The sequence below is a fragment of the Xyrauchen texanus genome, chromosome 21, assembly GCF_025860055.1.
Source record: "Xyrauchen texanus isolate HMW12.3.18 chromosome 21, RBS_HiC_50CHRs, whole genome shotgun sequence".
Lineage (NCBI taxonomy): Eukaryota > Metazoa > Chordata > Actinopteri > Cypriniformes > Catostomidae > Xyrauchen > Xyrauchen texanus.
Genome location: NC_068296.1, coordinates 10,935,738 through 10,963,289, shown reverse-complemented (window position 1 = coordinate 10,963,289; position 27,552 = coordinate 10,935,738). Strand labels below are relative to the sequence as shown.

Sequence of the window (27,552 nt, the reverse complement as noted above, 5' to 3'; positions counted from 1 at the left end):
AAAGAGAGCTCACCATTCATTCAATTTAGATGTCCTAGCAGATGTATGGTTTTAACCAAGTGAAGATTTTTTTCTTCATGCTTAGAATATTTCAGCTGAGTGATACGGATACACATCTGAAGTATACACATCTAAGCTGAAGTATTAACCAGCTTAGCAGAACAGCAACGTTTGTTTACAGCAATTAAACAGTACATATTTTTTTATTAAAAAGGTAAAAGTACAGATTAAAGTAGCTGACAATCTGAACTGCAACACAACAACATTTCAAAATATAAAACAAATATTTTGTATTTTTTCTCCCAATTTGGCATACCCAATTCCCAATGTGCTTTTAAGTCCTTATGGTCGCGTTGTGATTCGTCTCTAATATGGGTGGCGGAGGACGAATCCCAGCTGTCTCCGCGTCTTAGACCGCCAACCCACGCATCTTATCACGTGGCTTGTTGAGCGCGTTGCTCCACAGCGGCATCCAATCTCAACTCATCACGCACCCCACCGAGAACAAAACACATTATAGCGACCACGAGGAGGTTACCTCGTGTGACTCTACCCTCCCTAGCAACCGGGAGGCCAATTTGGTTGCTTAGGAGACACGGCTGCACTCAGCACGCCCTGGGACTCGAACTAGCGAGCTAGAAAACTCCAGGGGCGGTAGCCAGCGTCTTTATTACTGAGCTAAAAAAAAAATTGCATATTGAATGTCACAGCTCGCAAAACAGGTACCTCAAAGCAAAGTGTGCTTCAAAATCAAGATTATCCCATAGACTACCATTATATTCTAAAGTCACACAAAACAAGTTCACCCCAAAGCAAAAAATGCTTAAATATAAAAAATGTATAATAATAATAATAATCAGAGGCTTCCAAAAATACACGATAAGGACAAAAAAATGAAAATATATCATCAGTCTCTATGCTTGGGTCTTTGAGGGTTATACCTTATGTTATACAGTACTCAGTTAGGAGAGTGAGGGTGAGTGAATTAAAAGAAGTAACATACCGTAAATGCAAATAAACACTGTTCCAGTCAAAAACACAGACAGAAACTTTATGGCCTAGCTTACCGATTGAACAGCCATTTTTGTCATGCCCTGTAACATCTTTTAATGTGAGGACTTTTTATTTTTAGTGGTGCTTGCAAAGCATCACTATTGTAATCTCACATACTTATTTTTATTTTTATACTTTTTATTATTCTATCTCCGTACAAAACTTCGCACCTAACTCGTCCCGCGACCGCTTGACGTAGACCCACGAATGAGGTGTCAAATCGAACGGCCTATTGAGGACACGTGTGCTATGACTTTTATAAGCGTATCGGGGTACAGTAATTGCCCCAGGGGCAAAAAAGCGCCGAAAAATCCCATAGACTTAACATTGCGACAAACTTTGACGCTGCCACAGCTCCGAGCGAGGATTTCGCAGAGAACGCAGTGATTTGCCATATTTGAAGAGGCTGGCAGGCTCTGTAAGAGCATACCTCAAAATGGGGTAAAAGTTGCACCCCTGGGGGCAGGAGCTGCCCAAAAATGCCCCAATTGACTTACAATGGTGTAGGACGGCCCATGAAATGAAATGGCATTGGGATTTGTATTCAACATAGCTCTGGATCACAGTGTCATAGAGACAATGGGGCGGGCTCATTTTACTCAGACGACCAATCAGTATCTCAGGATCATTTTGAATCTATCAAGCCACGCCCTAGCAACAATTTAGAGCACCTTAGCAACAAGTCCCATAGACTTCTAATGAAAGACATCAAAGGGATATCTCCGGATAGAAGTGTCATAGAAACACAAGGGTGGTCTCGTTTCACTCGGGCAGCAAACAGCCAATCATGAATCACCTCAACACTTCCTAGCCCCTCCCTAGCAACCATTGTCGAGCACCTTAGCAACCAAAATCCATAGAGGACATCTTCCATTCTGAATGTCACACAGGCATGGGAGTTGGTTTATATCATTCATACTGACAAGCAGCCTTTGGAGTTTCATGATTGGCAGCTGCCAAGCCACTCCCTAGCAACTAAACAGAGTACCCTAGCAACCCTTTAGCAGTAACTATATCTCTGCACCAGAAAATCAGAGAAACTTCTGGGTTGATTTATTTCAATCAGGATGGCAAGGAGACTTCATTAGTATCACTAAGGTAACTGCCTAGCAACCAGATGGGGTTACCCTAGCAACCGAGTAACAAATCACATATCTCTGCATCACAAAAACGTAGAGACTTCTGGGTTGACTTATTTCAATCAGGATGGCAAGGACACTTGATTACTATCACTATGATAACTGCCTAGCAACCAGATGGGGTTACCCTAGCAACCGAAAGTAACAAATCACATATCTCTGCACCAGAAAATAGTACTGACTTCCGGGTTGATTTATTTCACTCAGGATGGCAAGGACACTTGATTACTATCACTATGGTAACTGCCTAGCAACCAGATGGGGTTACCCTAGCAACCGAGAAACAAATCACATATCTCGGCACCAGAAAAGAGTACAGACTTCCGGGTTGATTTATTTCAATCAGGATGGCAAGGAGACTTGATTAGTATCACTATGGTAACTGCCTAGCAACCAGATGGGGTTACCCTAGCAACCGAGAAACAAATCACATATCTCGGCACCAGAAAAGAGTACAGACTTCCAGGTTGATTTATTTCAACCAGGATGGCAAGGACACTTCATTAGTATCAATATGGTAAATGCCTAGCAACCACATGGGGTTACCCTAGCAACCGAGTAACAAATCACATATCTCTGGATCAGAAAAACGTAGATACTTCTGGGTTGACTTATTTCAATCAGGATGGCAAGGACACTTGATTAGTATCACTATGGTAACTGCCTAGCAACCAGATGGGGTTACCCTAGCAACCGAGTAACAAATCACATATCTCTGCATCAGAAACACGTAGAGACTTCCGGGTTGACTTATTTCAATCAGGATGGCAAGGAGACTTGATTAGTATCACTATGGTAACTGCCTAGCAACCAGATGGGGTTACCCTAGCAACCGAGTAACAAATCACATATCTCTGCACCAGAAAACAGTACAGATTTTTGGGTTGAATTATTTCACTCAGGATGGAAAGGAGCCATGTATTGTATTACCTTGCTAACTGCATAGCAACCACATGGGCTTACCCTAGCAACCTAGTAACAAATCACATATTTCTGCACCAGAAAATTATACAGACTTCTGGGTTGATTTATTTATGACCACAATTTCTGTTCTTTTCAAGCAGGCTATTTGACGAGTTTTGCCACGGCAAGCACCACTCACATTTTCTTCAGGAAATGTACCTATCTAGTTTTATATACTGTGCTCCAAACCCTCTGTATTTAAAGATTCAGCTAAGTAAGGCTTTTTTGTAATGTTATCTGAAGAAATAAGCTTTTAAAATCACCATTCCACTGTGTTCTTTCTAAAGGCACTTTGCATATGCCAGTAATGAAGAAAAAACATTGCTTTAAATTGTTAAGCTGCGTTGTCACATTTTGTCCAATAAAATATGCCTTTTTCATGGAACATTTGCACTTTACCAGACAGGGTCTTTTTTTTTTGCAGTTTGGTGGGATATACTTGTATCACCTAATGTGAAAATGGGCCTCTTTGCCAGTGAATGAAAGCTCTGGCGTCCAGCCGGCAGAATGGCCCCTCTAATGCCCAATTAAACACTGTAAATGGAGACTGCAGCATTTCGTTCCAATCGAATCACACAAGAGCACTGCACTGTTTTTCTCCATTTAGACGCTCTGCATAATGTATCTCTGCTAAGCCTTCTCTGTTAGAGGCAACCAGGGAAGCAGATCGAGAGAAAGCGAGAGAGAGAGAGTGAGTGGGAAAGGAGGTTAGCAGGGACAGCTGTTGTACATTCCTAGCAGGGTTATGCCGTGTTGTGGATTGAAGAGAGTGAGCGCAAACCCATACGGCGCCCAGTGCTGGCAGTTTCAAAACCATACAGAGGTGCCAGAACATCTGGGTGTCAATAGTGAAGCAGTTGCAGACCGAAAAAAGAGGACACAGAGTATTTTCTTTCCACAGTCTCGACGGTGCATTTAGCTCCCAGACAAAGTCATTGTGCCTGAGTCACAGTCAAACTGTTTGATGGGACACCAGTAATAGAATCAGCAGCACTCACCTTGTTACATTCAGCATGACATTCCAAAAATGAGGTCAAATCATGGTTGTAAAGTATTTGATCTCATTATTGTTGTGTATTCTTGGCTGAAGAATTGGTTGTGGCATTCTTCAAAGCCTTAGGGGCTTTCTCCAGACCCCTGTCTTTCTCTCCCTCTCCCTGTCTCTTACAGCCACCCTGGCAGTCCTAATTGGATCAGTGGAAGTCATTGGGCACTGTTTAACTCATCAAAAGACCTCTCTGTGTCCTGCTGGGTACCCACGGGGTGAGTTGGCGAGATTTCCAACACTGTGGTGTCTATTCGACACCCTGCAGCCTGTGGTGACATCATCACCGCTCTGCCACAACCTCTCATCTTTAACTATTGACCCTTGACAACAAAGGCTCCTCTGTCTATGGCTGGAGGCAGCAATTGGGCAGCATACTGAGTGGAATGGATTGTGGGGATGTGGAGTGGTGATTATCGATAGATGGAGAATCTGACCTGTGGCACACTCTGATTCTGAATCCTTCTTGGAGGTCAAATCAGAGGATGATGTTGAGCATATGGCCAAATAAGTGGGCCTGCAGGACAACTATCAATGAATGTGTCACACTGGGCCTGATATTGCTCTACTATTCCTGTTTATGATGGTGCTGATCTTTGGCTTATATTTTAGTCAAGTCATATAAGTTTTATTTGTTTTGCGCTTTTTCACAATATGTATCATTTCAAAGCAGTGTTAAAGAAAATAATGACCTTGAACCTTAATGACCCCAATGAGCAAGCCTTAGTCGACTGTGGCAAAAGCATGAACAAGTATCCCAGGTAACTGCATCCCACAATTTTTACTTTGTTAATAATCATAAAAAGTAAGTTGAGGGTCATTGGTCATTTTGTTTCTCCACAATCAATCTTGAGTCATCCATCCTCAATACTAAACTTAGATAAGTTCTGAATTTACAGACCACACAGACTGTCGCGTGCATTTGTTTACCACAGTTGTTAGCACTCGGCTGTGAATGGGCATTGTTGTTAAGCCTTGTAGACCTGCTATCTATTTAATAGTATATAATATGTCATTTTATTTAGTTTTTTAAGCCTATGACTTGTAGTATATTGTAGTTTTAAATGATAAAATTGTAGTCTAATACATACAAAATCACTAGAATAAAAACATATGCTTGTTCTGTGCAATTTCATTATTATTTATTTTATATATATTTTTTTGTATTAATGATGTCCATCAACAGTGCACTGTAACTTTATTTCAGCATAAGCTGTGAAGCAAAAACACACTTTGCTGCAAAACGATCACAGCTGTGCTGCTTCTGCGATGCTCCTTTCTTGCTTTGCCGTACTGCTTCTTCTTCTGATGTGAAAACTGTAACCTGTTAACATGGGCGCTGAAAAAAATGCACTGCTTTGCTTCGCCGTTAATGTGTTAATTGCATGCGATTTAGTTAAAACGTTTAATGTGTTTATTTTTCTTAATGGCGATTAATGCTTTTACTATTAATACAGCATAAACCTGTATAAACTCTTATTGGGAGGGCGGAACATTTGTAATGTGTCCGTCCGGAGTCATTACAGTGACGGACACATCACATCATCGCTTCCCTGTCAGTGCTAAAATTATGGAGAAAGGACCTCTTAGTGCTATTATTTGATACAAAACAAGCCCAGATGGGATTTGTGATAGAAATAAACTATTTTCAGCCTATGTAAGGCGCATTTGAATTACCACAGAAGCACGTCAAGTCTTAACTATCACTCCACTTTTCCAGCTGACTTTGACACTCTGACGGGAATAATGAGCGCAGCTTCATAATTTCTGTAACAAAGTGGATAGCCACAGTCTACCGGCAGATGCATATTGTGGAGGAAAAGAGTTTAAGAAATGTTATGCCCATTGCAATGAATACTAAACCTATGGGGACTAAAGCCTTTACACAGTAAAGTTGGCACAGTAGCTGCATCTGAAGTGGCAATTAGATGTATTTTCACAGAGCACTTATAAATGCATTTACACAGCAGTTGCAAATACATAAAATAATGTTATGAGATATGTCAAATATATTTTAAATGTAAAATTATGAGATATATAGAGAATATAGAACATTTTATAATACTCCACCTATGGGAACTCATTCTTTCAATAAGTCAACCTCCCAATTAGCCTTTGGGAAAAGCTTAAATTTAGATGAAGTGCTATTTTAGTGCATTCCAGTCTTTATACTGTGGAAGGCGTTGTTGGAAAATATTAATAAAGAATCATATTGTTACATATTGTTTTGTTTTATTTCATAAGATGGAAATAAATGCAATTTGACAGGAAAATAGTTCTATACGTTGTCACATTTCAGCATTTTCATAATTTGTGATGAATCACGATTAACTACAAAATAAATATGCAAGTAGTAACGATTTTAATCAACTAACAGCTCTAGTTTTGTTGTGTGTTTTGTTTTAGTCTTTCTTATTTGTGAAATGTAGTATATTTACAGTTCATTTGTGAGAATGTGTGTGACATATCAGCCCATGTGTTTGGTCCAACAGATCTGGAGTGTGCAGATGTTCCTTTACTAACTCCAGGAAGCAAAGAGATGATGTCACAGGCTTTATTGGCCACGTTCAGTGGCTTCACCAGGGAACAACAGCGACTCTCCATCCCTAAAGGTTAGACTCTTTTGCATTTATCTCTAAAACAAAAACAGCAAAAAGTTTTTTTCTTTTCATCCTTTTTCCTGTCTCTCTAAAGTACATTTTATGTACGTGTTTCTTGGCTCACATGTGTCGTTGTCTCTTTTAAAAGTCACAGAAAATCCATTCACCACCCACTGACCATGTTAATTAAATTAGACACATTTAACTCCCTCTTTTTCTCATTTATCTAATTAAGAGCAGAGGAGAACAGAGAGAGAGAGAAAAAAGAATGAACGATATAAAGCAAGAAAAACAAGAGTGAGAGAATGAAAAAGAGCAAGAAAAAGATGTAGAATGTGTACTAACATAGAAGGTGCAATATGTAAAAATTTTCATGTATTGACGTTCTACTCATTGGACAGATAAGCTGACATAAGTGCAAAGCATGTGAAATATTGTGCTATAAGGATTGATCTGTGTAATTTTAACTAACTTGATCTTGCCTGCTAACGCTGACAAATTGCAAGCTAGCTTGCTTCGTAACTTTCAAATAATTTCATAAATTTAGGCAAATACGCTGGTTTCTGCATCATAGTACAACATATGACATACAAAACATACAATAGTGCAACATAACAGCAACATAACAACCCTATTGAGTGTGTGCATGAGCACGAGCAACAGGTAGCTGGCTGCAGTTCACTTCACGGCCACAAGTGTCATTAATATCAAGGGTTTCTGAATCTTACATACTGCACCTTAACTTGTTTCTGGCTCAGTATTCCATAGTGTTAGGGTGTTTTGGCATGCCAAATGCAGATTGCCTAAAAAAAGATCTTACTAGATAGGTACATGGAAGTCTCAAGCAGAGGTTATGAATTATGCTTCCCAAATTATGGCAGACTGCAAAATGGCTTTGCTTGCTGTCCGGGGAGGCTGTATTCTGCATCGGGTCTACGTCTGTCTGGAAATAGCTGTATGCAGTAAGTTTCTTGAGTGTGCACATGTGTACATTAGACAGAAAGAGAGAGAGACTGAGAGAGTGAGAAAGAGAGTGGGTGTGTAGGTCTGTAGACTAAAATTACAGTTGTTTCAGTTCTTGCTGTCTTGGCATTAAATTTATAGAAAAAATACCTGATTATTTCCCTTGAGTCACTGGAACGGTGACCAATATGCTGTCAGCATTATATTAAATGCTGACTCTATATTACTGAGGCAAATCACACTTAGTAAGCAAACAATTTCTGCAGCTTTCTGTAGTGGAGAAACAATAATAAATTAAACATATCTTCCTTTGATATTATGTAAAATGCAAATTTACTTGCATGGTACATTGAGATTAAAGGTGTGTGTGGTCTACACTGTTTGGAAATAGCTGTATACACTCAATGAGCACTTTATTAAGAGCAATACAGTCCTAATTATGTGCCCGGTGTGGTCTTCTACTGCCACATCTGCCACAAGGTTCGATGTGTTGTGCATTCTGAGATGCCATTCTGCTCGCTACAATTGTACAAAGTTACCTTAGCCTTTCTGTCAGCTCGAACCAGTCTGGACATTTTCCATTGACCCTTTCTCATCAACAAGGTGTTTCCATCAGCAGATCTGCTGCTCATTATTCACTATTAAATATTTTTTAGTTTTTGGCACCATTCTAAGTAAAGACTGTTGTGCATGAAAATCCTGGAGATCAGCAGTTAAAAAAATAAACTCAAACCAGCCTGTTTGGCACTAAAAATCAGGCCACAGTTGAAATCACTGAGATAAAAATTTTTTCTCCATTCTGATGTTTCATGTGAACATTAACTGAAGCTCCTGACCCATATCTGAATGATTTTATGCATTGCACTTCTGCCACATGATTGGCTGACTAGATAATTGCATGAATAATTTGGTGTACAGGTGTTCCTAATAACTAATCTAAACATTCACACTCCAGATACTTTAATGAAGGTTCATTTTCTTTTTAAATATGATCATGCAAAATGCAGTTCATCTCATCTCAAAGAAAGAAAGAATATTAATCATGAATAGTTCAGATTTTGACCCTGCCCTATCTGCTTCATAGACCCCCGGGAATGGACAGATGCCCATGTGAGAGAATGGCTAACCTGGACAGTAAATGAGTTCAGTCTGAAGAATGTGGACTTCCATAAGTTCAGCATGAATGGAGCAAATCTCTGTGCACTGGGCAAAGAACGCTTCCTTGATCTGGCACCAGACTTTGTAGGTGACATCCTCTGGGAGCATTTAGAGATGCTGCAGAAAGGTAGCCATCCATACATCCATCCATGGATATATATGGTTATATCTATGAATACAATCACAATATATTTCTTATCAAAATTTTTGGAATACTTTGCTTTGCATATGCTTGTCAAGTAAATCAACAGGGTTCTACATATCTGTTAAAGTAAATGCTGTTTATGTAAAATGTGTCACAATGTAAAATCCTGTAAAATAAATGCCACACTGGTGTAAACATCAAAGCACCCCTGCTGCTTTGTCTTGCACAATCTAATCTGGAACACATTTGGTTTGGAGAGTGTTTATAGTTTCAGTGATGTGTGTTGTTTGTTCCACACAGAAGACCCAAAGCATTTCCCTGTCAACGGTCTGACCTCGAGCTTTCAGGAATCCCGCTACCCCTCAGACTACTTTTTCAGTGAGTATCTGCCCTATCTTTCAGGTAGCATCATTACAGTACCCAAGTACAATTTCACATCTTATGTCTTGCCTATAATATGAGATGTTAAATGATTAGTCTGTTAACAAGACAGGATTGAGTCATGAGAGTGTCTGGAGGGGGTTTGGATAGGATATCATCGTTTAAAGGAGTAATTCAAACAAAAATGAAAATTCTGTCATCATTTATCCACAATCATGTTGCTCAAAACAGTCTCGCCCTTCTGCCATTGGTCTGACAAATTACCCCCCCCCCCCCACCCCCACCCAAAGTCACGCTATTGGATAAGCACAGTGTTTCTGTGTCAGGCTGGTTGGGTTGCTCAAACAAACAGAGCAATGTTTTGATAGCCCCACATAATTAAATCACAGTTTATCACTTTTTGGGAAAATACGCACAATAATCTGGAATAGGATGAAGTACTTTATCATAAAAAATACTCTGTCTTATTGTTGTTCTGTCTTCACTACATCTCTTTCCTTCAGACTATGGCATAGAGCATCCCCAGTGTGTCCCTCCTTCAGAATACTCAGAGCCAAGCTTCATAACAGAGACTTACCAGACCCTTCACCCAATTAGCTCAGAAGACCTGCTGTCACTCAAATATGAGAGCGATTATCCAAATGTTATCCTGCGGGACACACCTCTCAATCCACTGCAGGGAGATTACTTTTCAGTCAAACAGGAAGTTGTGTCAAATGACAATATGTGTGTGGGGCGCATTAGCAGAGGTGAGTACGGGGCCAAGGTCATGCTAACAAGTGCTTGTGTTTTAAAATGTATGAAAGTGTGTGTGTGTGTGCGTGCATACTAGCCATATTGGGACGTCCTCATATCGAGAAAAAAAAAAGATTCATGACGTAAATAATTTTTCTTTAAAATTCTAATTTACAAAATGCAAAAAGATTTATTTTAGGGTTAGTGTGTAGGTTAGGGTTAGTTTATAGTAACTATAGTTAGCTTTATTAAGAACAACAAGTCTTTGGTTTGTCTATGGTATGCATTCCAGTTGAAAAGACCAGCTTAGACCAGCATACATTTCTATGCTGGTCTATACTGGTTTATTATTGGTAGTTTTGGTTTGGTACTGGTCAAACTGGTGGACCAGCACTGCCATATTCACTAGCAAACCTTAGATGGTGCAGATGGTTGCTCATGGTCTTTCACATGAAGCTGATTGACTTGCTGGTTAAGCTACTTAAGCATCCAAAGTAGAAAATACTGTATGCTGGTAACCATTTATGCTGTCTTTTCTGCAGGGATGTGTACATGTGGCATATAGAATGAGCATGTCATAATGCCAGAGGCCAAGATCAATATGGTGATTGGGAAGTGTAATCTTTTTATAGACAAAAGCGAATTAGTCTTGTCTTAGATGCATATTTACAATCTCCCATCAGGGCTTAAATTTATCCCCGTCACCCCCACAGTGATCAGCAGTGTGTGGTCTTCAAAATGATGTCTGCCATGACTCACAAGTGTTCTCATCTTGCATTACCACAGCTATGCATGCATTGCTAGGGAATTAAGTCGACCGTTGGGTTTGTTTGCGGTTGTTTTGCGCACCGTCTCGAGAAACTCTCGCCTGTGATGGGGGAAAAATTAGAGAAAAACAAAGAAGTTTGCATCAAAGTGAGAGATGTTTGAAGCCACAGAACACTGGTAGCTGTCTTTTTTGAAAGAGCATCCGCATAAGGTACCGTTACTGGGGTGCAGGGTGTTTTTGTGAGCCTTAGGTTCTCGTAAGGAGAGAAAGGTGTAAAGCGTGAAAAGAGGATTCCGATAGCTTTACCGCACGTACATCTGGTCTCTCTCTCCCACTCGTCGTTCAAAGATGAACAAACAGCCTGCTTCGCACTTAATGCCTTTAAACTGGAATTTGTGTCCAGCTGAACAAATGATTTTGGAGTTGCTTGTATATTGTAGAACAACAGAGCAAGTTGGGCTTTTGCCCTCTATGTACGCACAGCTTTGTATGCAGTAAATCCTAGCTTTGGCAAGAGCACTGTGTTTTCACTGTGTGGGAAAGTATTTGTGGTGCCACCAAACTCACATGTGGATTCAATTTTTCAATTGAGAATTTCAGGATTGGACCCAGCTCTGTATTATCTTTCATTCTGTAATTGGTATTCAATTGAGACTGGCCTTTTATCTCTAGTTTGGCCAAAAATAGAGAAGCAATTTGTTTTGATTTTCTTCCAATTAAACAAAACCCAAATATTTCCACATGAAGATTGTGTAAGAGAATCATCGTGTGGTGTGGACCATTTCAGGGTTTTTCCGCTTGGTTGGGACCAGACAGCTTGTGAACTTTATTTCTTAATCTCTATACCACATTAGTCTTCCCTAGCTAGTGTAGTAGCCAAACTTAGCACCCTTTACAAGCCAAGACATTGGGTTCATGCTCTAATTAGAGGCCAAATCCTTAAAGGAATAGTCCACCCAAAAATGTAAATTAATTATTTATGCAACCGTGTGTCATTCCAAACTTCCCAATTTTTTTTTTTTCATGAAACAAAAGAAAGCACATGCACACTTTGCATTTAAACGAGTTCATAATGCCCATAACTGTCAATCTAACAAAAGGACATAAAAATATATATATATACATTTCTTTTATAAAAGCACCAAATGTATCATAAAACTAGTCCATTTGGTTTGTGTATTTTTTTTTAAGTCTTCTGAAGCGATAATTTGGCTTGTGAGAATCAGACCAAAATGTAAGTCTTTATTTACTGATAATTTTCCTATAGCCCTCAAATCTCATTCACACTTGCTTTTAATTTCTAACACGCTGCTCTTGTGTACCAAGATTGATGTTGTGCATGTATTGTAGCTAAACGTAGTACACCAGTTTAGTATGCGTAATGGAGAATGACAATGACATGCACTGCACTCAATGAGCACTTTATTAAGAACACTATGGTCCTAATAATGTGCCCGACGTGGTCTTCTGCTGTTGAAGCCCATCCGTCTCAAGGTTCAACATGTTGTGCATTTTGAGATGCTATTTTACTACAATTCTTCAAAGTGGTTATCTGAGTTACTATAGCCTTTCTGACAGCCCAACCCTGTCTGCCCATTCTCCGTTGACCTCTCTAATCAACAAGATGTTTGCGTCTGAAGAACTGCCACTCACTGGATGCTTTTTTGGTTTTTGGCACCATTCCAAGTGTAAACTAGAGATTGTTGTGTGTGAAAATCCCAGGAGATCAGCAGTTACATAAATACTCATACCAGCCAGTCTGGCACCAACAACTTGTCGAAATCATTGAGATCACATTTATTTTTCTCCATTCTGATGGTTGATGTGAACATTAACTGAAGCTCCTGACTCATATATGCATGATTTATGCATTGCACTGCTGTCACACGATTGGCTGATTAGATAATCACATCAGTAGATGTGCAGGTGTTCCTAATAAAGTGCTAAGTATGTGTATATCATACAGAGCTAGTTGTTTTATGGAGTATTTTATTTTAAGCTTAACAGCCATCATCAATATGACCTAGAACAAAATGGGTATACTGTTATTTTAATACTGACCTTCCATCTCTTTTTTTTCTCTATCTCATGTTGTCTGTATCAGGAAAGCTGGGAGGTCAGGATTCATTTGAGAGCATTGAAAGTTTCGAGAGCTGTGATAGGCTGACACAGTCCTGGAGCAGTCAGTCCTCGTTCAACAGTCTACAGAGAGTTCCCTCCTATGACAGCTTCGACTCAGAGGACTACCCTACTGCATTGCACGGACACAAACCAAAGGGTACCTTCAAAGACTATGTACGGGAGCGTTCAGACCTCATCAAGGACAAACCGGTCATTCCGGCAGCTGCGCTCGCTGGGTACACAGGTCAGTATTAACCAGAGGTCAATCATTCACTAGTTGCCTACACAACGTACTGATTCTAAATGTGACTCATAAATGGCATATTGCTTAAGCGGAAAGAAGGAAAGCCTCTACGTGAAACATATCCTAGTTTCATACTCCTACATGAGGCCATCAGAGATAGAAATAACAACTTTATAGAACTTAATACATGTATTAAACCAACTAAAAAGTAAAAAAAAAAATTTGACATATGAACATGATACTATCATGTGTTGTTTTTTTTTTGTATGGATATTTTGGACATTTAAAATAGTAGATTTATGCATGAGGCATAATTTTCTTTTGACTGGTAGTTGACACTACCAGTCAAAAGTTTGGGCAAACCTACTTGTTCTTTATTATTACTATTTTCCACATTTTAGAATATTAGTAAAGTCATCTTAACTAGGAAATGGAAGGATTGGAAACGCATAGACACAGAATATTTTGCTTCTTCAACATAGCCCCCTTTGCCTTTAAAACAGCTTTGAACACTCTCAGCCAACTTCAAGAAAGTGTCACTTGTTTCTTTAAACAGTACTGAAAAGCTCCCATGTGTGCTGGGCATGTGCTGGAAGCTTTCCTTCGCTATTCGTTCCAACTTGTTAATTTAAAAATAAAATGTACTAAAGTTTTAGTTTTCTAAAGAAATTAAAGTGAAGGCATAATTCATATTTGTCTACAAATCTAATTGCAACAATTTAAGCGGAGAGTTTTAAAATAATGGAAAACATATAAGCATGTCCAAAACATTTGCAAGGATAGATATCATATTCTGTTGGTATGTCCAAACTTTTGACTGGTAGTGTACCTTGGAGTACAATGTAAGTACCATAGTACATAAATATGGTATTCATAGAGTCCCAAAGTATTATAATTTGTTACCACCATCACTGTGCTATAGAAACACCACTACCCTTTTGCAAGGTTAGATATCATAAAGGCCCATGTATAGTTTAAGTCTGTCAAGTGTAATGCCATAATTGTGATTCAGTTCAAGAAATTTTTACAACCAGGAAGCCTTTGGAATCACAGGCATGTGCTTGTTTCCAGTTAAGTAAGGTGCCTTGTATTGTCTTACTGGGACATGGTTGCCATTGGATATATGAAAGCATGATTTGCACCAGTTTGGAATGCATTGGTGCACTGCAAAACCGCAGAGCCACATTTGTTACATGATAGTAAGGAAGGCAGAATCTTTTTATACAGCAAAACTGTCACAGTTGCTTCTGTAAGCCTTGCAGTCTGCAAGTAGCTTCTGTACCCAACAAACGTGTCACACCCCGGATTTCTTCAGATATAAATGGGGCTGTATTTTTTTGTATTTTTATTTTTGTATTTCTTTTTTTACTGCCACAAGCTCTCCGTTTCTTTCTCCGCTGTATTCATCTTGTATTCTTTATCTGTGGCCCACATCTCAACCCATTTCCCAGGTCGTCTAGGCAACAGAGGGTGCAACACAAAGTGATAGCAGCGCTGTGCACTTAAGATGAGAGCTCCTTTATCGGCCCATCTGTGGGAGGATTTTTTAACCTGTGCCATACATCTTCAACCTACCTGCTCATGTCATAAAGACATGTCTGAAAAAAGACAAAAGAAAAAAAACACTCCCCTACCATAACAAGAAAGTGATTGGCACCACTCACTATGTGTGAGACTATAAGGTTTCTTTGAACGCATAAAGGACCATTTTGCCTGTGCCACACTGCCTGTATTTGTTGTCATCTGGAATGATCTCTAATAGATCCAAGATTGCACAATGAACGATCTATATTTTTAGGTATAAGTTACGATGGATGACCAGACATCCAACAACCAAATAGTCAATTGGAAAAAAACAAATATGTTTTTTTGTTTTTTTCATTCATTCATTCATTCATTAATTCATCTGTTTCTGTATTTATTCATTTATTTATTTATGAATTAATTGTTTTTATATATTTGATGGTGGTGCATTAGTTAGCATCAGTTTTGCACAGTTTGCACACTTCTCAGAAAGCTGATGTCTTTACATTCATGCCATTTAAAGGAAAAGTTCACTGAAAAATTATAATTATCTTAGCATTTATTAACCCTTATGCCGTCTCAAACTCTTATGTGTTTCTTCTGCAGAAAACAAACAAAGATATTTTGATAGAAATATTAGGTATTTTTGTCCATACAATGCAATGGAGTTCAAAATGTCCAAGCTGCAAAAAGGATATAAAGGTAGAATAAAGGTAATCCATATGACTCAAATGCTTTAATTCATGCCATCTTTCGGTTTTTGGGGACCAAAATTAAACTTTTTTTCACTGTACATCTTGACATTTGTATGTTGTGCATGCTCTGTGCATGTGTCAAGCATGAGGAAATGTAATCGACCTTCAAATCATTATTTCCAAGGAGACTGCAGATTTAGACTTAAAATTAAGTTACATTTTGTCTGTTACTGTTAAACAACTTGAGTCATATGGATTACCTTTATGCTGCCTTTATGTCCTTTTTGGAGCTTAAAAATGTTGGACCCCATTGACCTGCACTGTATGGATATATTTACCTCATATATTCATCAAAATATATTTGCTAGTGTTTTGAAGAATAAAGAAAGTGATAAGAGTTTGAAAAGGCATAAAGTGTTGAGATGGGTGAAGTATTGCTGCTACAGCCACACATTCAGCCTGATGTCCTTTCAATTGCATCACACATCACGCTGTCTTTTGAGCATCCCTTCACGAGCATTGCGTGAAATTGAGAATAGTTTATTCTGTTCCATTCCAGTGTTCTCTATCCAGTTGTTTTAGATTGCAAAAATGTGTCTAATGTAAGAAATGTGTTGGAAGAGGGTCTGGTGGACTTGGAAGAAGCCTAATAGTACAGGACTTTCTTAAGACCGATTTAATGACTATTCCTTCAGGCAACACACCAATTAGTCGAATTTGAAAATTGTGTTTTTGCACAATCCTAATGTTTTTTATGTAACGGAGAGTAAAAATTATTGTAAATAGTGTAAATTAGACATTTAAAAAACAGTATGTAATTGCTGTTTATACGAGTGTTATACATAGTGTCAACATACACGTTTTTCAGAAATCAGAGATCAGGTAGATAAAGGAAGCAAGTAAAAAAAAAAGCTATTTGCTCAAGCTTTGAGGTTTTCGTGTGTCAAAATTAATCACATACGCAAATAGAAAGACGGATCTGTGAGGAAAGCAAAACACAACCACAGTACCGCCGTACATTCTCTTTAATGATGGCTGATATTTAAATTTTATTTATTTAAATGTTTGGTATGATGCGAGTGTAGTTGATGACACTTTTCACTTTTGGGTGAACCATCTCTTGAAGCTCAATGCTGGGCTAAAAATCCACGGGTAACAGTCAGAGACTTAGTTTAATTGTTTTCAGAAGTCTATCGTATGCAGCCTTAAAGGAATAGTTCACCCAAAAATGAAAATTTGCTGGTAATTTACTCAACCTCAGGCCATCCAAGGTATATGAACTTCTTTCTTCATCAGAACAGGATTTAACATTTTTAGGAAAGTATCCCAGGTTTTTAGCTTCATCCAATGCAATTGAATGGACAATAATTTTTGATGGTCCAAAAAGCATATTTAGGCAGCATTAAAGTAATCTACATGACTCCAGGCAATTAAGTAATGTCTTCTGAAGTTAATCGCTAGGTTTGTGTGAAAAACAAATAGTTAATTATAAATCTGTGCTTCCGCCAGCTCTCTGTAGCTGTTTGAATTGACCTAACTCTCGCGTGAAGTACATTCCTCTATGGCAGTGGTTCTCAACCTTTTTTGAACAAACGCCCCCCTGACCTCTTCATGATCCTCTTAACGCCCCCTCCCCAAAAAAAAAAAACAAAAACACTTCAGAAATACTATTACAGCCAAACAATTGCAACACTGATACCTGAAGCCTGAGTTTTTGGTAAAAAAAAAAAAACTGAAACAGAAGTTTCTTATTGTATTTAAACTACATGTAAAAGCCTCAAGTTGAGTAATATTGTGTTTGGAAAAAAATGCAAAAACACATGGATTGTTTGATAGGTATTGCAAATGAATTTAGAAATTCAAACAAATTCAGGCTCACACACAAATTTTTTTAAGATGAACCAATCACGTGAACAATATCGCCAGTGAAAAAGCAGCGGTCGTTCGCACACTCAATTAGGCAATATATACTAGGCTTCAAATTTGAATAGCCTACAAACGGTCATTTCTACCACTCTGACAGCTGCGGCATTTGTTTTTAGGCGTTGCTATGGAGATCATTTGCCGGTAACTAGCCGATTGGGTTATTAGCAACATTTAAATATGAATTCATAAATTTGCACAGACATAATTTTATTTTACATTCAAATGAACATTGTATGTGTTGTCAGAGGCTTAAACGTTGTGATGAATAACAGTGAGTAACGTAGGGTGACCACCTGGCTATTGCTCTGTTGCAGGTCAGTAGACCTGATTTTGCGGGACACGAGGGAGAGAACTTAAGTTACTATTAATATACTAGGTGAATAACTGCAAAAAGACATCTAATATAAAATCAATATTTATATTATTATGACTTTATTATTCCCATCGACCAATTACACATTGCAGAGTAGAGATGCGCGGATCAGCTCTAACGTCACCCGAATCAGCTGTTAAAAACAAACTCACCATCACCAATGATTTTCTCCGATTAGATATCCGCACCCGATCATCACATTACAATTAAAATTCTCAGGGCCAGATGTACTAACGCTTTTGCGCCCACTTCAGGCGTATTTGTTTCGCAAAGTGCGCATAAAACCATGGCGAGGTATGTACGAACGGGACGCTACCGAGATGAAAGCGCAGATTGCCTGTCGCAATTGAAAATGGCAAAATGCGCTTTCGTGTCATGCATATGCATTCATGGGGAAAGTGGGAGTGTCACATAAATAGATGGGAGGGAAGCGTAAACTGCGCCTAATTATGCGCCTAATTATGTATTCCGCGTTATGTACAGAAAAAGCCGGTGAAAGCGCCTCTATTTTGCGCTGAAAATTCTCCGCCTCTTAAAAGCATGTGTAACTTAGGAAGCGGCTCTCCTGGCATATCCTCCTGGTGAAGTGGCAGCAGTAATCCGAGCAAGACGAAGACATAGGCCAAGGAGAAGAGCTGAAAAGATTTTTGCGCAGGCCGCCTGTTGAGTACCTCTGAGTAACGCCCCCATTTGTGCCTGAGCCCCCTCTCTGCTGCCTCGTTCACACCGCCCCCCAACACTGTCCAAACGCCCCCTAGGGGGCGGTACCGCCCCCGTTGAGAAACGCTGCTCTATGGTAAACAGAGTGGAACTTCTGAATTCTCGCGTGAATGCGCCAACGTGATGACGTCACATGACAGCGATGTGAGGCATTAAGTGTTTACAGGAAGCGATTTTCTTAAAGTTAATAAAGTTTTAATTAGCAATTCGTTTTCCACACAAACTTATCGATTCACTTCAGAAGACATTACTTGATCGGCTGGAGTCGTGTGGATTTCTTTGATGCTGACTAAGTGTGCTTTTTGGACAGCCAAAAATTGTTGTCCATTCACTTGCATTGGATGAAGCTAAAACCCTGAAAAACCCCACTGAATTTTTGGGTGAACTATTCCTTTAGTCTTTGCTTTGGGAATGTGGTGTAATTTTGCACTTACCTAAAGCAAAGTGGTCTTAATGTTTCTTTTAGGGCTTTGCTGACAGTCAGTAGTGGATATGTCTGTCAGTTTAGTGGGTTTGGTTTAGGCTTGTAGAGGACAGACAGATTACTTTCATGGTCTAATGAGGGGGGTGTTACAGTAACTACGTTTATGGAATGTTTTAATGTATTTATGTGCAAAAACAGATAACGCAAACACTGATACAGATGAGTGATTCCAACTACATACATTTAAACCAGCTAAGAATAGCAAACCAGCTTAGACTGATTTAAGTGGGGGGAGGATTAGAGAGACAGATGGAAAAACAGAGTGAGAGATAGAAAGAACTGCTGAATTTTTTATGAGATAATTAGTTTCAGAATTGCATTATTGGCAAAGGTATTTTTAGCTGGATATAAAACACAAACTCTTTTTTGCATGCACAGACCTTTGGAGAGCCATTGATTGTCACAAAGTCTTTTCTGCTCACTTCTCTGCTGCTTCTTTGTGTTTGAAGTGTTAGATCATTTTAATGCACACTAACCTCAAGATGAAGAAAAACTGAAGATTGTCAAGATGCGTGCATAAGCTACTTCTGCTGCCTACACACAAATTCGTTGCAGAAGAAAAAATCACACTCTATAGGTCAACTTGACCGCATAAACTCTTCCTTCAAAGAGCTGCACGTCTTGCAACTAAAAGCATTGAAATGCATAATTCTGATTTTTAAATATTCTTAAATGTCACCTTGCAGAAAGGCTAAAGTCTTTAAAGTTGACCCCATCATGGGGATGACAAATATTAGGGCTATTAAATAACCGTCCGATAGTGGTTATGTCATCTAACCGCATTTATTTGATCTAACTGTGATTATTGTGCACTTTAAATTCCAGTCACATTTTAATACCCAAATAAGGGAATTTTAAGTGAATATACAGTATAAATGCCATGAACTGCACATTTATGTGTCATTGAGTTGAACTCTGAGCGTCACTGAGCCGCACCGTGGACATTAACCGGAGGAGCATCTCCTGTCTGGAAGTGCACGTGGAATTTTCAGGGCTCTGATGCGCACGCAAAGGCAAGGCCAGAATGGTGGCACCCTCAAAATTTACTTTGCTACCCCATGTCGGACCCGCTTGCATCCTGGAGACGGTGCATAACAATGTTAAAGTCCCCCCCCCACATCCAACAAAGGTCCGCCACAGACAATCACACAACTCCCAATCCCAACCCTGCTGTCAGCAGAGGCTCATGCCATATTTCTGTGAAAGTATAAATTAACAAATATAAACTTTGATAGTGAACGCAAAGCGCTCCGGTTTCACTTTAATTTAACGAACGTGTGATGGAACATGTTCCTGGATATATCGGGTTCATGCATGCAGTGTTAATGTCACAAGGTGACACAGAGGAGATTTACACTTACTCTTTTTCTGTGGAGTGATAAAATGATTAAAGGAAATCTCAAAGGTTTTGCTTCATGACCAATGAGGGCTTGTGAGTTTAATCCAAAACATTAAAATAACGCATGGAAGTGAAAAAATTAGGATAGAAATAGTTTGCTATTGCATAATATATTATAATATAATAATATAATATTATTTTTATTATTTTTTTACCAAAAAAAAAGTAAACTAAAGGCATATTTAATGTATTAAGAACTATTCTGATAAAATCATATTCATGTCATTCATAATTTTTTAAAGCCTTAAAAGGAATTTTTTTTTTTTTTATCAAATCATCTATTTTATTTTTTGATTTATATATTTGAAGTTAAATATGTAAAAATTACTTTTTTTTTTCTCCCTTTTCTCCCCAACTTGGAATGCCCAATTCCTAATGTGCTCGATGTCCTCGTGGTGGTGTAGTGACTCGCCTCAATCCGGGTGGCGAAGGACGAATCTCAGTTGCCTCCACGTCTGAGACATCAATCCGCACATCTTATCATGTGGCTTGTTAAGCACGTTACCGCGGAGACATACTGCGCGTGGAGGCTTCACGCTATTCTCTGCGACATCCACACGCACAACTCACCACACGCCCCACCGAGAGCGAGAACCGCATTATAGTGACCACGAGGAGGTTACCCCATTTGACTTTACTCTCCCTAGCAACCGGGCCAATTTTGTTGCTTAGGAGACCTGGCTGGAGTAACTCAGAACACCCTGGATTTGAACTCACAACTCCAGGGGTGGTAGTCAGTGTCTTTACTCACTGAGCTACCCAGGCCCCCTAAACGGCTTCTTAATGTGTATGAAGCACACATACTTTTCACCTTAAGAAATATGACAATTTGTACGACAATTAATATTGAAATCCCTAAAAGAGACAATTAATTGTCATAGCCCTAAAACAGACAATTAATCGTCGTAATCGCATTTATTTGTTTGACAATTAATCGTCAACCAAATTTCATAATTGTGACAGACCTATCAAATACAGTGTTTCTGAAAAAGCAGCTTGTCTTGCAGATGGCCGCTAAGGGCTTCTTTCTCACACCCACACAGCCGTTCACACATGAATTTATCATACATATGTGTTCTTTCAAGCACACCCACGTCCACTCGGGCGACACAGACATATACTGTACATCATGGCTTGTATGATCAAACACATTTTTTCACCAGATATTTTGCTTTGGGGCAAAATCCAAAGTGATGTCAACTGTTTGGAATTCACATAAAGAGTCCAAAGCTCAAGTAAGACATGCACTGTGAGGCAGTCTGAACACTGGCCAGTCAATACACCATTGTGCCTCATCGGTCACTGTTTTCATGGAGTGTGATGCAAGGCTGATGGCATGTAAAATTCATTTTAGACCATGTTATAAAACCTTTTTATTGGTTTTTACTAAAATGGAGATGGAAATGTAGAAAATAAGGACATCAAAATTCGCATTTTAACTTTGACAGTCCTTACAATAAAGCATTGTGGCGATACAGTGATAACATTAGATAGTAATAACATAGTGTTTTAATATACTATATCAGGATTCTGAATGACTGATGATGACCATATTCATATACCATCCACTTAGCCATGGTATTATTATAGTGAAATGTCCCAAAAAATGGTAATACCATACAGTAGTACTTTGAGTGACAGAGTGTGTGACAAGGGAATAAAAGAATGTTATTACTTTAAGTGACCGAATGTGTTACAAGGGAATGAAAGAATGTTCTAATTGCCTTTTCTGACTGACTGTGTGGATGTGTGATCTGTGAAAATGCTGTTGTAAATGTTCTTTGTATTGTAGTGTGAATTAATTATTTTATTGTTTCTTTTTTCAGGCAGTGGGCCCATTCAACTCTGGCAGTTTCTGTTGGAGCTCTTGACAGACAAATCCTGCCAGTCCTTTATCAGCTGGACTGGAGATGGGTGGGAGTTCAAACTCTCTGACCCTGATGAGGTGAGAGGTTGTACAGTCAACACTATATGAGTGGGGGAAAATTCTAGCAGCTCTATTTTTCTCAATTAAGCATGTGAATATCACAGTGTTGAAAACATCAATCCATCAAGACTAGTGCTGTCAGTCAATTATATAATTGTTTTATACGCACATTTTGAAAGTGCTGAGATTTGACACTATACTTCTTTTCCTGTCAAAATGCATTTCATTCCATTTTAGGAAAGAAAACAAAACAATATATAACAATATAATGCTTTATTAACATTTACCAAACATAGCCTTCCAAATGCACTAAAAATACGACACATTCAAGATCAACAGCTTGTTTCCGAAAGTCTTATTGAAAGGTTGACTAACTGAAAAAACTAGTCCCCTCATATGTTGCATTTTCTTGACAATGGGCATTAAATCTCTTAAACTCTCATTCTCCACAGTATTAATCTGCTGGTAGGCTGTGGCTATCCGCTTTGCTACAGCAATCGTGAAGCTATGATTTGTGTCAGGGCGTCAACGTCAGTGTTAAGCACCGCTTTGAACTCCACATGAAAAGTGCTTGCAGACAAAACCTCTCATTCTGCATTTTGGTGATAGTTAAGACTTGACCTGCTTCTGTGGTCATTAAAATGTGTCTTACATAGGCTGAAAAATACTTGATTTCTATAACAAGTCCCTTCTGGGCTTGTTTAGTTCATCAAATAATGTTTAGAGGTCCTTTCTCCATAAATGTACCACTGACACATAAGTATCACTGACACTGTTGTTTGTGTTTGTTGTAAAGTGTGCATCAGTGCACCCTTCCAACCAGTGTATATGCTGGTTTATGCTGTATTAGTGGTGAATGTGTTAAGAGCAATTAAGAATAATTTACACTTTAAACTTGTGTGGCATGGGGGGGTGTGGTTGTGTGTCGGTCTGCGCGAGAGAGAGAGAGCAGTAAGGCTTGTCACCTGGTTTGAGATGAGGATTTTACTTTGATCACTCGTAAATATATTGAACATAAACAAAACCAAACAATAGCACACTCAGTCAGTGAAGCTTCCTGGATCCACTCTCTCTCTCTCCCTCGACACTTGGTGTCCCTGTAAATGTCTCTCTCCGTATCACTACAACAAGACACAGGTGTTAGAGATCATTACAAACCAGGTGACAAGCCTTAACGCTCTCTCTCTCTCCCGCAGACAGACACTCGACCACGCCCCCCCATGCCACTACTTGTTTTATTAATCACATGCATTAATGTGTTTATTCTGACAGGTCTAATAAGACATATTGATGCATTTTGAAAAACGTACCAATGTATTACATGTTTTAGACATGGTACCATGTTTTCTTGCCATGGTCTATAGGAGTACCAGGCTTTTTTAGACATGGTAGGACCATGGAATTTTTTTTAAATATCATAGAAGAACTGATGTAATAGAATCTCATGTGTAGCTGAATATTGAGCCTTTTGCCACGTCAACACACATCACTTATCGTATATTGCTATAGAGAGCATTTTTGGAAGTTTCGGTGGGGGGAAATGCCGTTTTATTGTGGATGAGAGCCGTAAACGTAGCAAAATCATCGTGTTTTCAAACTTAATACGTATTCGTGTAGACGTGGCCTAGATAAGATTGTGACTAATTCTATTTAGATCTTCTTGATTCTGAACTGTGTCTTTCTGACCTTTAGGTGGCACGAAGATGGGGCAAGAGGAAAAACAAGCCCAAGATGAACTATGAGAAGTTGAGTCGTGGTCTACGCTACTACTATGACAAAAATATCATCCACAAGACGTCTGGCAAGCGTTATGTCTACCGTTTTGTTTGTGACTTGAAAAGCCTGCTGGGATACACGCCAGAAGATATCCACACCATGTTAGACGTGAAGCCTGACATGGATGAGTAAAATTTGGACAGGGGAAAGAGGAGAACAGGCTGTAAACCATCCCTCAAATACCCTGGAGAAATGTAGCGCCCATTTTTCGGGGTCCGGTTACATTCTGTCTTAACACCCTGTCCTGGTCCAGTCTTGTTTAGACATCACAATGAACACAGTGAAAAAATCATCAAAACATTTAGCAAAGTTTATAATCTGTAGACTTTGTGCTTCTGTATTGTTTAGAGTTCTGCGTGGAAGGGAAAACTGTATGTTCAGGTGGAACTGCTTTTTTGACCCAGTAGCACACATACCAGACTGCAAACGCAGGGCGGGCCAGGAAGGAACAAGGACTTATTGTAAGATGGACATTTCATGGACTGAAAACTTCAGTTATTAAACATGTTGCCAAAATTAGAGACAAAAGGAATATCACAGAAATATTTACTATTAAGTTACGTATTGTTTCTGTCTCCTTGCATTCTCCTCATGAGGGTTCTCAGCCGGACCAAAATATATTTTTTTTCTTAAATATATATGTGCCAGTATTAAATTGTGTAGATCACTTGTATTAAGGTGCTGTTTAATGTCTAGACAGAGATTGTGCAGAAGATGAAGGTTCCTTGAAGTCACACTGTGCTAATACATTCCACTCAACTTGTTTTAAGGTCATAGTTGGTTATGTGTTGCTCTTACCACAATGTCCACAGTTGAAAATGTTGTTTTTGTGCAACAGACCATAGTAGATACCAGAGTCTTGCCCTTTTGCAGTTGAGAGAAACGTTTTTCAGTCAAACTGAGAGTGAGTGCGACACACGAAAGTGGCCGTTGACTGAACAACGGTGACTGTCACTGCACACGTCTCAACGGCACATCTGTGGTGACAAAAAAGTGGCGAATGTGCGTTTGTGACACTTCTAGTGTCATTTCATGAGTTATAGTAGGACAAAAGACATCAAACATTTTTTGGTTTGTACTCTTCATGAATACTTATCCTTTGTAATTTTAAAGTGTTGCCTTAATATATCACATGTGATATTAACATGTTTATGAACTTTCTCTGTATCTCTGGTGGATTGAAAAGCGTGGGGGTTGGTAACAACTGAAATGTCATGTAGCTGGTGCCTCTTGTCAATTGAATAGTTGCTGGCAGTGTTAGACACACCCTTAGTTTAGAGTTAACCCAAATGAAAGCCATAAAATCTACATGTTTGAGTATTCGCAGGAAAAATGGCACGATGTGAGGTATTTTATCAGTTTTTAGCCATGGTGAAAAGTACATACTTTAGCATGCATCTTAAGGGTCAGACCCATGACAAATTAAGTTTAAAGTCAAAAGTAAGTGTGATGGATTTTGCAGCGGCAGTGAAAGCAAGAAAAGATCAAATGGACAGAGTATTGTTTTTTCAAGATGGTTTGAGAAAGTGGCTATTAACTGTTTATTGGATGATGTTATGCATATTAGATACATTTAAGATTAAATGTACACCAGATGATGTTAATACTTTTTCGGCAGCTTTACAAACACGATGGCCTGGATGTTGATCTAAACAAGATTTGAATGCACAATCAAAAAATGGGAGTAAGAGGTTTCATAATGGTTCATTTAGATGCAGTGTTATGGACTATTTTAGTAATCGCTGGGTGTAACATTAACATCTGAGTTTACATTACAGTGTCCTTCAAATTGCATAAATAGTGAATTATAGTTATGAAAAACATACTTTACTGCACATTTGGTGTGATTATACATGAATATTAAGATACATTAATGTGCAACATGGACACTGTAATGTATAGTGTAAACCAATATTTGCATTACTTTTAAAAAGTGAAATAGACAACGTGAATGGCAGTAAGTTGTATTTCGTGCTGGCTTTTTTAATTCAGCATTGCATTTCGTCTGTGTCACTGTGTGGGAAGGGTCTCGTACGGAAGACCTTGTGGGAAAATCCAGAGGAAAGAACGTTTTTCTAAGAAAACAAATGTTATTGTTTACAGTGGCAGAATGCTACCCATCCAGATTTGGTGTAGCTTAGATTTGTCTATTTTTACAGATAACATTTCCTAAAATTGCAAGATTCAAAAATAAGCCAGAGACAGATTTGTAGTCATTTCCAAACTCATGAGATGTATGTGAGAATGTGCATTGCAGAAGAGCAGAGAATGCATGTCTTTTGAATTCAGTGAAAGTTTGCCATACTGTATCTGCCACCCAATGGGTTATGTCACTTGAACAAGCAGTTTATATTGCTAAAAAGTCTCACTGGAATAACAACAGAGCTTATTTACAGTAGTTGAGCAAGGCAGCATACTTTTGTTAACCCTCACAGTGATGTTACCTGACATATTATTAAACCATACATCGAACGGCATAGATATGTTTAATGGAAACATGACATTCTTACTTTTTTCTTTCTTTTGAAGAGTCGAGATCATAATGCAGTTATGTCCCAAATATATGATTGTAATAATTGCAAAAGTGATGCATTTGTGTGAAAATGCACACTTTGGCAGACACATACATGCATAAACATATTGGTGTGCTTTTTGTATTATTTCCCCACAATTTTGCCTTATTTTGTATATTTTATATTTCTGTATTTTTTGTTAAATGAGAATTTTAATGTATTTAGTTTGGAAACATTTGATATTTTTCAATAATTTATATTTTATAAACTTTGAAATATGAGATGCAGACAGCTGGTGCTTTCATGGGAAAATTACGGTAGCGCAGGACAAAATGTAGCGAATTGTCTTTTATATGAAAAAGAAAAAAAAAAAAAGAAAAAAGTTGAATAAGGAATTTAAAGACCTGTCTGCTTATAAAGTTCTGTATAGATAAAGGCTGATGCTGGCCCATCATTATGTTCCGCAGGAGATTTTTATAAACAGTAGCTTCTATTTCTTATTGTACTTTAAATTGTTATGCTATAAAAGTATATGTGGATAACATGATCTGTGTGTTTGATTCTTTTCAAATCTGTTGGAAATAATGCTGAATCAAATGTACCAAAAAGGAAGACACCCATAGCAACCCTTTACCTCAAACATGCACACACTCACCACTCACATATAAACACAGGTACGAAGTTGCAAACACACAATTATCACAATTAGCTCTCTCTGTGCAGCTCTTGGAAGATTTGTGGCAGATTTGTTGTTAGTTCACTATGCCTCTTGGTTAAATGAGCATCTTGCTTCTTTCATTGCTAATCATCACACATATCACAGCTGCGGATTTTCGTAAAGCAAAAAGCTTATAAGCTGTCTGAAGACAGTCACTTTACGGAAAGTTGAAAGGCTGCTA

At 38.6% G+C, this 27,552-nt stretch overlaps 1 protein-coding gene across 3 annotated transcripts in view; it reads left to right on the top strand.

The window, feature by feature from the left end:
- The window catches only part of ets1 (v-ets avian erythroblastosis virus E26 oncogene homolog 1), a 68,624-nt gene extending 41,427 nt beyond the window's left edge, over positions 1–27,197 (top strand). For all 3 annotated transcript variants that reach the window (XM_052151977.1, XM_052151976.1, XM_052151978.1), the window contains 7 exons: positions 6,693–6,812; positions 8,848–9,048; positions 9,367–9,444; positions 9,951–10,196; positions 13,056–13,316; positions 22,264–22,382; positions 24,057–27,197. In XM_052151977.1, the coding sequence (XP_052007937.1) occupies positions 6,693–6,812; positions 8,848–9,048; positions 9,367–9,444; positions 9,951–10,196; positions 13,056–13,316; positions 22,264–22,382; positions 24,057–24,272 (1,241 nt within the window). In that variant the 3' untranslated portion in view covers positions 24,273–27,197. The remainder of the gene's footprint in view (positions 1–6,692; positions 6,813–8,847; positions 9,049–9,366; positions 9,445–9,950; positions 10,197–13,055; positions 13,317–22,263; positions 22,383–24,056) is intronic.
- The last annotated feature ends 355 nt before the right edge of the window (positions 27,198–27,552 follow it).